At 44.7% G+C, this 14,797-nt stretch overlaps 1 protein-coding gene across 1 annotated transcript; it reads right to left on the minus strand.

The window, feature by feature from the left end:
* Nucleotides 1-13,364: 13,364 nt before the first annotated feature.
* On the minus strand, nucleotides 13,365-14,770 carry LOC149356195 (uncharacterized). Its single transcript, XM_089577756.1, has one exon. The coding sequence runs from the start codon at nucleotides 14,739-14,741 to the stop codon at nucleotides 13,479-13,481; it is 1,263 nt and encodes a 420-aa protein (XP_089433882.1). The 5' UTR covers nucleotides 14,742-14,770; the 3' UTR covers nucleotides 13,365-13,478.
* Between the last annotated feature and the right edge of the window lie 27 nt (nucleotides 14,771-14,797).

Here is a 14,797-nt window from a genome sequence, read left to right on the forward strand (position 1 = left end):
ATCCCAGCTTCGGATCCCAGGCTTCGGATCCCACCGCTGTTCACCAGTTGTTGTGACGCAAGGTAGCAGACCCCACCGCTGCCACCAGTTGTTGCGACGCAAGGTAGCAGATCCCACCGCTGCCACCAGTTGTTGCGACGCAAGGTAGCAGATCCCACCGCTGCCACCAGTTGTTACGGCTCGAGGTAGCGTGGCCAGTTGTTGCGTCACCAAGGGGGCTTGTCCGGGATGAAGGAAACTTCGAAGTTGGTGATTACAAAAACAAGCAGATTTAATGACAAGAAACTGAGACACTTATTTACAAAAAGAAGAGCAAGGAATCAAAAGTTAAGAGTTCATAGCGTCGAGCGTCTGGATGAGCCTGTTAACCAAGGCTCAGAGCCACTGGATGAACCTATTACCGAAGGTCCAGAGCGTTCGTGCCCACTTTGGTCGCAGGTTATATAGCCCAAGACTCCGCCCCTGCACCAGGCGACATTCCATCGCGACACAAAAGATCGGCACCAGCACCGCCATCGAAGACCTGTTGAGCCTCCTCACTAGGCGGTAACTCATCGTGGAACAAAAGATCGGCACCACACGTCACTGCCTACTAAGACACCTGCTTAGAGCCCGCACGTGGGAACTGGCGAGTCCGCATTCCTAAGTCCGCAGTCCGCATTCCGCATTCCTATAGCATTGTGTCGTGTTGACGTCACAGCCGCAGCTGCGCAGGCTTCCTCTGATTCGTTCCGGGTTTTTTTTTCAAGACGAGGGACACCCTTTCTTCTCCTGTCGTCGGTTGCTTCTCGAAGGGAGGTCGTTTTCGCCGAGCCGAGTGTGGGAAGAGCCTCGTCGGCCACTTCCCAGAAAGTCACCCTTTCTGTGAGGTCATCGTGGGGTCAAGTTGAAGTCAAACGACCCGTCAAAATTGCGGCTACGTTGAATCTCCCTCCGTTTCATCTCAGGTCTCAAGATGGGTCGTAACAGTACTGCATACACAGAAAAAAACAGCCTGATATCTATTGTCGTTTCGAAAATAATGGTACCGACGTAACAAAAAATCTTGTATTGAGAAAACTGAGTTTAAAGTAAACAAAACCTTCTATCCCTAGATTTCAACTTAGCCAACTCCTTTTCACCAATTTATTCAGTAGGCACCAGCTGCATAGTCATCATCTAGGTCAGCTCGGCGCTTCTTTTCCTGCCGTTTAGCTTCTCGTGCCTGTTTTGTCACTTGCTGCGTAGCTCGATCAGCATAGTAAACTCGACGCCGATCGACTTGCTTCAGCCAGCGGACAGTGGTGCTGCCTGGACTTAGTCCGCATGCCTCAAGAACTTTAGTTCTTGCGAGGGCGCCATCATTGAAGGTCAGAACAGCATCTAATGTAGCAATCTTCAATGTCTGTCGGCCCACATATACATTTTTTTGGAGCGCGCTCCCATACGACAGTGTTGAAGGACTCGTTTGGGTTCTGGATGCTTGCCAGAGAGCTTAGATGGTTGCCAGAGAGCTTTCTCTTGCGGCTAAATTCAGTAACATTTCGAGTTTTTTTAGTTTTTACTAAAAACGTAGAAAACACATCGCTCGTAAAGGGGGTGTGTCGCTGACCGCTTTGCTTCCAGATAGCTTTTTCAGGTTGATAGAAATTGTACAGAATGAAGTGTGATACATCAAACGATGCAGAAAAGAATGCAATTTCATATTTGGCAAAAAACTAAAAATTGATATTTTTCAGATTTTTTTGCTTACCCTGTCCCCTTTTAAAAAACGAGAAAAGGCGGCCGTCGATGACAGCTTTGATTTTTTTTACAGTGCATGCTGTTATGCATTTGGACTTCTTACTAAGGAAGCAAAGACCGAAGCTAACGGGATCTAAGATGACCTTCGATGTAGCCATGTCATAAAAAACTGTTGTATGCAATGTGAAAGCATTAAACGCATATATTTACTCGTAAATTTCTGTTCACCAAATGAAGGCATGAAAACAGTGCGCGCGATGCTACATATGTTCGTGTTTTGAAGGAATTCGAAATTTAGGACCCTTCCATGGTGCTCCATCGACTACAGTCGTAGCTGAACAGTACGTCATAAAAAACCTTCGTGTAGGAGCCCATGAGCGGCACTGAGTATAATCTCTTTTGCTAGATGGCATTTTAAGCACCTGTTTAGCACTGCCTTCAGTTAATGAAATAAGACTTGCGACACTCTTGCAAACAACCTAATGCGGTAGGCTTTAGTAGCGCTGGTTCTGCGCCGTGTGAGGCGCAACTGCTTAATGTTGCTGCTGATGTCCGATTAATTTGGCTCTTCTTGACATGCAGTGCCAGCACAGCGGGGAAGAAACTTCGGCTGCCGGCAGTCGCCTGCAGCATGCACTCTGGATGCACTATGTGAACTGCGCGCCAACAGCGGACAGCATGAACCTGGAGCCCCTCTGCAAAAGCGGAGCAATTTTTTACAGAACGTCGAAGAAAATCCCTGCCAATGAAGAACTGCTAGTGTGGTGCTACAGCACGTGAGCTAGTTCCATGACGCTTGCTCGACACCAGAGTGGGAAGAAAGGATTCCCTCCGTGCCGACATCTGCTCCTCGCTGGCCTGTGCCCCCGACCTGCTTTGTCTCTTCCCTCCTCTCCATGTCCTCCCCCCTCCTTCTCTAACAAAACAGTCCCTCCCTTTCTTTTCTGAGCAGAATAAACATGTGTTCCGCTACCTCATCATCCTTTGCCCCGATTTTCAGGCTGCGCTGAATGTATTTGAAACCGTAACTTGCGAAAACGACCAATTTTTAGTCTTGTCAAACTTCTCCGGTTAGCTCACTGGCGAATCGCATTTCCTTCCTAATTCTACTGCTTTCTTTGATTTCAACTAGGATGTTATTTACAGTTATATTGTAGACTTCTTCTGCCGCGTAATGGTGGGTACGCACGCTCTGTAGTCATGTTAAAAAGGACACGTCCTACTGGCACGGTTGTCGCGCATGCTACGAAAAAATCCTGTTCTCTACGGGATTACGGCATGTGCACTGCAACCCCTATGGGCAGAGCACGCGGCGTTTCAAAGAATGACGAAACACATTACAGTGTTTTAGCATATTATTACCCTATACTGTCACCGTATACCGCTTCTGGTAGCCGCCTAGTGCAATTCTCAAGAGAGTTTTGCGTGGCCGTGTGCAATAGCACCTGGGGAGCAACTGAATACATGCTGCTTAAGGGTGGTTGGAGCGGTATACATAGGTGGCACCACGGTAACACTGCGCCGAAACTCTGTGTACCTTGACATGAAAAGTCGCACGTATTGTGTTTCATATCGGTACGTATCAAATTAAAGACCAACAACAGCGAATTCGCGCTTAGTTTTTAAACTGTCGTAATCGGACTACGGCCCGAGATAGCGAACTTAAAAACCTCGTATTTTAGAATTTGTTATGTTCTCTTTCTTACTCTGCAGATTTATCAAGTAGCGTCAGTGAAATTTTATTTTAGAAAATAGTGAAGTAATTTATGTTTGTGCGGCACAGAAGATTTTTGCCGTTGTTTCTACGGGCACACATTGTAGTTCTTATCAAAGTACCGTACGGTGCATTGTTAAAGGGAACATGCGATCGTGTGCCCTTCGCGCTTCACGAAGCCCTGCTGCCTAGATGCGGCGGGAATATGCGGCATGAAGCGCATGCGCAGAAAGACCAACCACCATGCTTACTGCGCATGCGTATTGTGCCGACCATTCGCCCAAGTTCTCGGTGCCAGTGCGCCGCGAAGCGCTGAGGACACGAGATCGCATGTTCCCTTTAATAGTGGACCGTACTGTACACCATGTACATTTTATGAAGTAGCCCCGTAGAACACGTTAGTGATTTGTTAAATCTAACCCCAAGCAGCACAAATTGATTGGTCCAACAGTGGCAAAAGAGTGGCGGAAATTGGCATGAATATTGGTCCTACACTGGCATTTGAGCAATCCGAGACTTTTTCCAACAATGGCCCTTCATTCATGCCAAGATTGTGCCTATACTCAGCCAGTCTAGCTACCAGCATTGACCCAACATTCAGCCAGTCTATCCACAAATGGCCAACGTTCGTGCCAAGACTATGTCCATGTTCAGCCAATCTATTAATTATGGCCCGACATTCGTGCCAATACTATGCCCATATTCAGCCAATCTCACGCCAATAGTATGCCCACATTCAGTCGATCTGTCAATAATGGCCCGAAATTCGCGCCAATAGTACGCCCACATTCCGCCAGTATCAATAATAGCCCCATGTTCGCTCCGACTTGTGCCCACTTTTCCACCCTTGATCTAACTTTTATAGGTGGCATATCAATTGCAAGGCCAGTGGGAAATTGTATGCGATCCGGGGTCCCCCTAGTTTTGTACCACATCTCTTGCTGGCCAGCAACAATGCAGACATATACCGCTTGTTTTCCACCAGCCGGAGCTTGTATGTGTAACATTTTACATATAAGCAGTCAGCGGACATACAAAAAAGAAAGAACGGATTCAAAGAACGAAATTTATTGCATATACGGTGCCAGTACATCGTGAAATGCACTGTGCCGGAGCCGCTGAATCGATGAGTCATATCGGCACTAATCGTTGCACTCCTCTTGTAAGAGAACTTTTGCAGTGCCTTGAAACAAATTCCTCGCCAAGCTCTTCCACGATGACCTGGCTGTACATCGCAGCTGCAAAGAGGTGCATGATGTGATCATGAGTGTAAGTACAAACATCGCAAAAAAAAAGACAAGAAATAAAATAACGCATTGATCTTAGTGGCGCGCAGTGTGCGAGAAGGTACTCGCAACATATGTTGAAAGTATAATTTCTAAATGACTCTTAATATAAATCCCCACACTAATGCAAAATGTTGAATTGAATTTAACAGTTTTTTCCCACCGTACTGCTAATTTCTAATCCCAATTTGCCGTGTCACACCCTCAAATATATATTAAAAGTCACAAAAAGCGATAAATATAGTGTTTAATACAAATCAATGTATTTTTATATTTCCTATCAAAATTATATGTCTATTGCGAGCTGGTTGTTTGCCTTTTTGTTCCAGCAAAGTATGGCACAAATTTTTTTTTTTCGCTATGAAATATAATATTCCATGCAAAGACGGCTTGCACAGTTTTGCGAAATGCGCTGAACGCAGGAGACCGAATACACTTTTTTTAAGTAAGCAGATTATCGATGCCGCTTGGCATGCATGTAACAGGGCAGACGGAAATCTTACTTGAAAACCACACGAAATCACTCTTCCGATAGTCCATGGGTGATTAATTTCGAGACAACATGGATAAAGTTCGTTGGTTTGTGGGGTTTAACGTCCCAAATCGGCTCAGGCTATGAGGGACGCCGTAGTGAAAGGCTGCAGAAATTTCGCTGCCGGTCGCTGCGCGCAGCGATGTTTTGCATTAACAAGCCTTCATTTCTTGTGCAAAGTAACTTGAAGGATATATAGAGCTCTGATCATCAGTGCTGGCGGGAAACTTTAACAACCTGCCGACCGAGCAGCGCTATATGAAAACATCTAATTCCACACATGGGACGCGTTTCTAGGAGAACACGGCAAGCACACGAAATACCATTTAGCGTAAAAGGCCATAATGACTACCCATCTCCTAAGCTGGTGTCATTCACTCTTGTTCATCACTGACAATGTCTGCCATGCATGACTCCTTGCTTAGGCTATTTCTGGCTGTTACTGAAAGCAGGTACCATTCATTTCATTGAACCATTTGAATTTAATATAATTTGGAAAAGACAACTGTTTCACTAAGCATGCATGTTGCATATCTGTAATAAATAGCCAGAACAGAATAAGCATATATGAATGTTTTAATTTGGAATGACAAGTTTCAAACACATGCCTGCAGTCCTTCAGTGCATCAGATAGCTTGCACTTACTCCATCTCACAGCTTGCAGTTGGGTGTTATGAACGTGATGTGATGGCTTCCAGGCCCAAGTGACCTTGCAAGCGCATGAGAATGATACATTCACTGGTAGAGTGGAAACCATCGCCTTGCATGCTGCAATAAGCCGCGATATAAGGTACAGGTGCGTTGAACGTGGCAATGGGCGTGCCACACGACACGTATTATACAAACATGCTGCTAATAAAATTGTGCTTAAAATTTCTACGTATGCCTCAAGTTTACTGCTTATACAATTCCACATCGCTGCACAGACACGCCTGGCTTCCTTAATTCACTCAGCCACCAACACTATGCGCTGTCGTGGAAAAATTTGCAGTATCTACAAAGCATTAAATGTCGCTGAGGGCAGTTGGGGTGACTCTACACTCACCTCTAATGTTGAGCGCATATATATACAGTGCTACGCCAAGTCAGCGGGAGTACACACCAGATATATGCGATTCCACGGAATAGGATCATCTCAGACAGCGGACCACACATACTGTGCCAAAGGCTGAGGTGTACCATAGGAAGAATAGAGTGCGTTTTTTTTGGTCTTCGCATCCCAACACTCTTGAAGATGATGCACGTAAATGTTGTTCTCTTGCAGCTTCCTCGGATACATCATTAATGCACTATCAGCTGCCCTTGTGGCCTGTTTGCTAACCTGTGATTCAGTATTTTGATAGAAAGCACATTTTGTATCTGCAACCTGTCTTGGAGGGTGGCACAGTTTTTGTAACATCACCTAGGCAATCCAGGCATAGATGTTTGAGTTATATAGATAATGGATATTGATGGTCGTTTGAAACAATATTGAAACTGATACCTCATTACTATATTTGTCCATCCAACTACTGTTAAGAAACAAATGCTTCATTTCTATTGTACCATTCTGATCTTGAGGTTTTGTTAGACGTAAGCAAATGTACCTTCTCTCCTTGCCTAATTGCATGATACATGTCGCATTTGAATATGAAAAATATAGTGTGATGTATCACCAGTGTGCCATAAGGGAGCTCTGAAAGGGGCCCTGATAAAGTTGCAGTATGCCTAGGCTGTTAAAGCATGCCACTTCGTGAATATTGTCCAGCAAGAATTTTTCTCGACGCACTTTGTAGAAGCCGAGTTATCTACAGTCAAAATTTTAATTTCAGTGTCTTCGTGCCTTTCCTTCTTCTCTCATCACTATATGCGTGCTGAAAGGTCGATGCTCCTCCTCCGGCCTCACCTCCGGGGCCAGAGCTTCCAGACCTGCTGTAGCTACGCCGCTTATTGGCTGCACTCATGGTGGCTGCCTGATGTCCGAAAGAATCTAACCAATAGCCACCTCTCAACATGTATACACAGGTGCGAGTGACGGAGGAGGCTGCGAGTATGAAAAAGTAGCTGGGAGGGGCTCGCCAACTTTCTAGCGTGTTTATGGGTTCTCGACTGTGTGCAGAAGTGTATTATTTGGCTCCAGTGTTCATGACAACAAAGTGCAGCAATTCAGAGAGTTGATGTGCTCTCCTCAGAAGGTATTTCAGAGCGCCTTTAAGATTTCAAGAGCACACTTCTGACGGGATTCAGAAGGCATCCAAGTATAGGTAGCATACGAGTCGCCTTGTGCAGCACCACAAAATTTATCGTGTATGGTCTTTTACAGCACGTACTTGACCCATTGCACAACATTCTGTATTACAGGTGCACTATGGCTCACTGCGCAGAATAGCAACCTGTAAACTCGGCACGAAATGGTGAACTTTAAGACTGCATGCTTAACTGAGATGCGTACAAAATCACTAAAATACATTTTGCACATGCATTCCTTGTGAGTTCCTCAGTGAGGTAGTGGGATAATGGTGCACAGTTGCAACATATGTTCAGATCAAAGTGTACCTTGCCACAAACTGTGGCATTTTGTTCCAGTTTACGCGAACCACCAACCTGCGTGGTTCAAAATTCACAACTACACCTATACCAACAATTCACAACTAATCAGAAGAGAGGCTTCTTAATTCTTAGGCACCCTACTACTTAAGAGGCGTGTAGCCCACCATAATTAATATCCATATAAGTTTTTAGAATTTTGAAAACGCGGTTACTCTCGGCACTGTGCCCAACAAATTTTGGCCATTTCAACCAATTGCATACAATGGAGAGGTTGCTTTGCCTGCAAGCTTCTCGAAAGCACGTATATTTTGGCATAATGTAGACAGAATTTGTTAATTAAGGAGCCTAACATTAATAGTTAAAATATATCTATATTAGTTAACCAGCCTGCTAGTTAGCACGTCTTACCTGCATTCTGATGTCCTACACCGCTGACGATGGTATGCCAAAATAGCACTCTTCTAACTCAAAAAGCCTATTTTAAAAACTGTGTAAAGTCTTAAGTAAAACACCCTATATGTTCATACCTAACTGACACGGCCAGGCTTGCTTGCATATGTGATTATCCAGATCAGAACAGCTGTTGCTGCTGGAGTGAAGCATAGCGAAGTGTGAAGGGTAACAAAACAACCTAGTCAGCAGCATTTTTAATTTTTACCCCCTTTTTTCACTCTGCAATACATCATTTTAAGTGTCAGCAATAACCAAAGCCTGCATGTGAAAAATGGGATATGTTTAACAACCACTGACATTCACGAACAGTGCTGTTATAAGGCACCTCTTCCTACAGTCTAATTTACGGCTCAGTAATATATCATACTGCATCATGAAATTGTGCCATAGAGACGTTGGTGCTGTGGTGCTATCTTGTAGAGGGGCCTAAATTTGGAGTATATGGCGTTTCTTCCGTGCACTAGTCTTTTCGCACTTCAGTATCCATTATGCAGCACCTAAATTTATTGACTGAATAGCCACGAACCTTTGATTTAATTTGTGTTGAATTTACTGCCTCATCAATGGCCAAGGGCAAATGCTCTTACATATCTACCTAGTTGAAGTGTGATATCACAGCAATAATAAAAATAGCACACAATGTTACATACACAGAACAGTAACTGATTTCTCTGCAACCACTGCAGGAGGATGAAATAAGATTTGATGGAAATGCATTCACTCATTTGAGCTCCGAGAATTGAATCTTGCCTGGTCAGCTATATTGTAGCAGGACAATGTATCTATGAACAGGCTGACTGAACTAAACTTTCTTGGTTACCTTTAGTCTTACTATAAAATACTGTATTTATTCACATCATAAACGAACCCATTACTGTGTTCGTCAAAATATACATTTCTGCTAATAGACCATGCAAGATCATAGTGCTTAAATGTTCATTAACTTCTGAAGAAAAAGTGCATGAATTATGTGCCTAAATATAGTAAGCACAAATAAAACATCAACTATTGCCATGCACTAACAATCATCATCATCAGCCTGACTATACCCGCTGCAGGGAAAAAGCCTCTCCCGTGTCTCTCCAATTAACCCTGTCTTTTGCCACTTGAGGCCACTGTATCCCCGCAAACATCTTAATCTCATCCGCCCACCCAACTTTCTGCCGTCCCCTATTACGTTTGTCTGTTATATACTTTTCTCTTGAGAGATATTCTTAAATTGCCATTCATGACCTGAGAGAGCCTGTCATATATGCTCCATCCCATTCTTATTTTCCTAGTTATTTCCCTCTCATGATCCAGATCATTGGCCCCTACCTGCCTTAATTACCATTTTCAGCATCTCACTGCCATTTGTGAACTGTTGTTCCCTTGTGAGACATTTGAATATGACTTTGGTTTTCTGTATGTTAATTTTTAGCCCCACCATTCTGCTCTGCTTGTCTAACTCTGATCATGATTTGCAACTCGTGTCCTGAGTTACTTAGCAAGGCAATGTCATCAGCAAATCGTGGATTACTCCTATCCCCAACTCTCTCCATTTCAGGCCCCAAAATACCTCCTGTAAACAGGCGGTGAATAGCATTGGTGAGATTGTGTCTCCTTGCCCGAGACCTTTTCTTATTGCAATTTTATTGCTGACTTTATGAAGGACTATGGTGGCTGTGCAATTGTTATAAATATCTTCCAACATTTTCACATAACACTCTTCTACACCCTGATTCCGCAATGCCTGCATGACAGCAGAGGTTTCCACTGAGTCGAATGCTTTCTCGTAATCAATGAAGGCTATTATAGGGTTTGGTTATATTCTGCGCTCGTAATCAATGAAGACTATATATAGGGTTTGGGTAAATTCTGTGCATTTCTCTATCACCTCATTGATTGCATGAATATGGTCTATTGTCGTGTATCCTTTACGAAAGCCTGCCTAATCATTTGGTTGACTGAAGTCTAAGGTTGTTCCGACTCTATTAGTGATTACCTTAGTAAATACCTTGTAGGCAACGGACAGTAAGCTGATCGGTCTGTAATTCTTCAAGTCCTTGACATCTCCTTTCTTAGGTATTAAGATAATGTTAGCGTTCTTCCAAGCTTCCGGTACGCTCGAGGTCACAAGACATTGCGTATACGGGGTGGCTAGTTTTTCTAGCACGATCTCTCCTCCGTCCTTCAACAAATCTGCTGTTACCTGATCCTCAACAGCTGCTTAAATTTCCCCCTTTGCATTGCTCCTAAGGCTTTCTTTACTTCCTCCTTCATTACTGGCGGGATGTCCCATTGCTGTGCTCAACTGCCTCTCTCAGTAATGTTCTGATTACATTCGCTACTGTATAGATTTCTGTAAAACTGTTCAGCTACTTTAACTGTCTTATCCATATTGCTAATGACATTGCCCGCTTAGTCTTTTAGCGCATACATCTGGTTTTTACCTATTCCTAGTTTTTTCTTCTCTGCTTTTGGGCTACCTCCATTCTTTAGAGCATGCTCGATTTTCTCCATGTTGAACTTCCTTATGTCGACTACCTTGCTTATTTGTTAATTTCGATAGCTCTGCTAGTTGTCTGTGGAGTTAGATGTCCTCATACTTTGCCGTTTCTTAATCAGATCTTTAGTCTCCCGAGGTAGCTTTCTGGTATCCTGTCGAAGCATCCTACCACCTACTTCTGCGGCGCACTCCGCAACGATAGCTGTGAGACTATCGTTCATTGTTTCAACATTACGGTTGTCTTCTTCATTTAAAGCTGAAAGTCTGTTCTGCAGTGATATTCTGAATTCCTCTACCTTCCCTCTTAATGCTAACTCGTTAATAGCCTTCTGATTCACTAGTTTCCTCCGTTCCCTCTTCCAATCAAAGCTAATACGAGACCTCACCATTCTGAGGTCGCTACAACGGACCTTTCCAAGGACCTCCACATCCTCTACGATGCCAGAGTGAGCGCATAGTATGAAGTCTATTTCATTTTTAGTCTCACCATCGGGGCTCTTCCAAGTCCGCTTCCTGTTCTCTCGTGTGGAAGAAGGTATTCATGAACCGTAAAATGTTTCTATCTGCGAACTCTACTAATAGCTCTCCCCTGCTATTCCTAGAACCTATGCCATAGTCACCTACCGCCTGGTCTCCAGCCTGCTGTTCAAGACTGAAGCAATATACATCACTACGCCAGCTCCAAGACACATTTTGTCATATGCTTTGTCAGGGGGCATGCAAAATACGTGACTACGGGGCATGGTACGAGGCATGGTTACTACGGGGCATAACAACAGCTGAGTTATCAAGAAGTTTTCAAGTTAGCACTCTTTCAGTAGGGGTCTTAAGTCATGAGGCTCTGGCCATGTGCCATGCTAGACTGACCAACCATTGCTGGCAAGTCACCATGTAGTCAGACAGCTGCTACAGAAAATTCAGTTTACGAGCTAGAATCGAAGCACTCGGTAGCCCTTACAGGCATATCAAGCGAGTTCCTCTATTCATTCAAAATCATGTAATATTTTTTTTCTAGAAAATGGGATGGCACAAGCACCTCTGCTTTGAAGCATAGTGTTCACAAAGTAGCAGCACTTTCATATTTCTCGACTGAAAGCTGTCGTTGTACGTTGCAGTGAAACAGTTTTAATCGGGTAAAAAGTCTGTTTTAAGTCATAAGCAGGGACTTCAATAAACCGCACTATTTACAGGCCTCAATTTCTCTCAACAGCATTCAATGATTATGGCAAGGAGGCAACCAGCCCTGAAGGTATGATTTTCTTTCAGAAGCATTAAATGATTATGATTATCAGGCAATCAGTCCTGAAGCTGTGAAGTATGATAGGTATACAGTGAGTTCCGACTTTTATATCTTGCTTGATTAGGTGAATGATTTTAAAGATGTCATATAACGAGAGCCTGGAGCAAACACTTTTTCCAAAATTATACTCGCTGAAATAGTCCCTCCCCAAGCTTTGACGCACTTTGCTACCAGTGCATTAATGTCAGCATGTCACCATAGAAGAATGGTAGTGACCTTATACGAGACCAACAGCGCAAAGAATTGTTGAAAGAGGTGCAGTGAGAAAAGCGTACACTTTGGATGTTGCCTCTTCTTAAGAAATAGCCATAGCCTAACGACATGAGGCCAGGGCTGCATGGCATACAAACAACTGCCCTTATTCTACATCAGCAGTGACCTGCACACTGCTGGCAGAAATATAGTTTTGCATGTGGGGAGTGCGAAGAACAGTGATGGGTTCCTCACGTAAAAGGTCATTAGAAAATTACATCCCGAGGCTTTACTTATAGCACACTACTTCCATCTCATGTTCAAGCTCTACATTAGTCAGTTGTGACTTTTTCCAATAAAGTTCATTTACACATTGCTTTCAAGCAGTTATGCCCCATACTAGTCTGCTTTCTGTAGTACACTGCTAAGTTGAGATGATTTTCGAGAGGAACACGTGGTTTTCAGAGGCGCAGCTGCAGCCCTGCCAGCAGCTTTTGGGTGGCCCCGAAAAGGGCCGTTATCTTCAGAGATGAAACCAGCGCCAGGCAAGGTTTCTTCAAAGGCTTCAGGGCTGGAGATGTCGATGTAGAAAGGTACATACACACACATTTTGGTGCATGCACCTCAGAAAGCATGACTCCAAAGCTGTGTCATATATCTTCAGTGGCTTATGCCAGCACAACTGCTAGCTGTCTTAATGGTAGTGGCATCCTGCTACTAAGCACAAAGCTACAAGTCACATGCAAGCTGTGCTGCATTTCGATAGATGCAAAATAAAGAAGCAGTATGGCTTTGGCATCCCTGTGCTGATCTCAATGACACAAGTTTGATCCCAACAGCAGCAGCCATAGTTCGATGGAGGTGAAATGCAAAAATGCTTGTGTGCCGTGCGATGTCAGTGCACATAAACCAAACCCAGGTAGTCAAGATGAATGATGCATACTTTGAGCTGTTCCCTTCATACGGAACACATTACTTATGGCAAAGGCTTGCCGCGGTGGCTCAGTGGTTACGGCGCTTGGCTGCTGACCCGAAAGACGCGGGTTCGATCCTGGCCGCGGCGGTTGAATTTCTTTGGAGGCAAAATTCTAGAGGCCCGTGTGCTGTGCGATGTCAGTGCACGTTAAAGAACCCCGGGTGGTGGAAATTTCCAGAGCCATTCACTACGGCGTCCCTCATAGCCTGAGTTGCTTTGGGACGTTAAACCCCAATAAACCAAACCGAACTTATGACAAAGGTTCTGCCAATACCAATTCTGGCTTTCAGTGCAGGTGAAGCAGTGGCAAAATGACATGCCCTCGCTTATATCTCATCTTCAGGCATTGGACCTTCTCTTTGATGTCTGACAGGGCCCAGGTCATTATCTCATCGCCAAGAGCACGGCAGCGCCAAATGTTCAGCCTTGATGAGGGGAGTGGGATCTTGTAAAAATCCTTGGCATTGGGCAAAATGCCAGCCTTGACAGTATTTTCATACACATCAATGATGACAACAGGGCGATCTTCTACAAGGTAGCACTCCCCTACCTTCACACTCCTCTCCATTTGCTGCGTGCTATGGTGTGGCAGCAGTCTTTTCTCCGACATTCTTCTGGTTAGCTGCGCTAGAGGCTTGCTGGACGTCCGTAGCAGCTTCTTCATTTTCCCAAGATGGCTTTCAAATGGGAAAGCACTGAAGCTGTCCAGAGGCCCATGGTCCAGGCATTGCTGTGGCAGATGAATAAGCGAATGAACATTGTAGACAAGTTGCTTGGGTCGATACAGCTTGCCGAACTCCTGCACATAATACATGAGCAAGTCCCGAGCAAACTCGTTCAGTGCTGCATAATGTTCTGGCGACACGAGTATGCGTACAGCCACATGAAAAATCACAAAGTGCTCGTACTGCTCTTTTGTTAAAATAGAATTCAGCACAACTGGCCCCAGGTAAAGGAGAAATGAACGAAATTCCGTTGCCTTCCATCTGTCCAGTTCTTCAGTTCCCCTCAGCTTCCGCTGAAAGAAGCTGGGGAAGTCTGTGGCTGCTTCTCGTAACCTGTTATTGAGCTCAGCCCTTTGAACTCTGCCCAGTCTTGCTGCGTGTCCTTTGCAGACCCAGTTTCTAAGAAGGCGCCGCATCACGCCCAGGCAGACGAGGTGCATGTATTCCGTTGGGAAACATGCCACCATGTCGATATTTAGAGATGTAAATGGCGAAACGCCAGTGTGGTGCCGCTCGTCTGCCTGGGAACGAAATGATTCATTTGTGCGCTGCGGTGCATGCAGCTCAGGAAACGTGAGCCTGCCTTCAAGGTAGCACCCTTTCTGACTGCAGCGTTCACATGCGTGATAGCCACTATGGCCAGTAATGGCTTTCACGAAGCTCCTAGCAGGGGCATCGCAGATTACAGCAGCGAGAGTAACATTCGCATGACTTCCTTTGATGACCAGTCCATGACAGGTCAGGTGGTCAACTTCTTTGAGGAATGGGGCCAGGTAGTCTGCAAGGCACGGCGGTTTCCCTGCACCACAGTATGCGCTGACCATGAAAGGTGCAGAAGCGGTAATGTTGGTAACACGGCACAAAATTGGCCACAGCGCAG

Source organism: Amblyomma mixtum, chromosome 3, assembly GCF_055824585.1.
Source record: "Amblyomma mixtum isolate Tamu chromosome 3, ASM5582458v1, whole genome shotgun sequence".
Taxonomy (NCBI): Eukaryota; Metazoa; Arthropoda; class Arachnida; order Ixodida; family Ixodidae; genus Amblyomma; species Amblyomma mixtum.

Coding starts and splice junctions, on each gene's coding strand:
- LOC149356195 (XM_089577756.1), bottom strand. CDS start 14,741: ATGGTCAGCGCATACTGTGGTGCAGGGAAACCGCCGTGCCTTGCAGAC.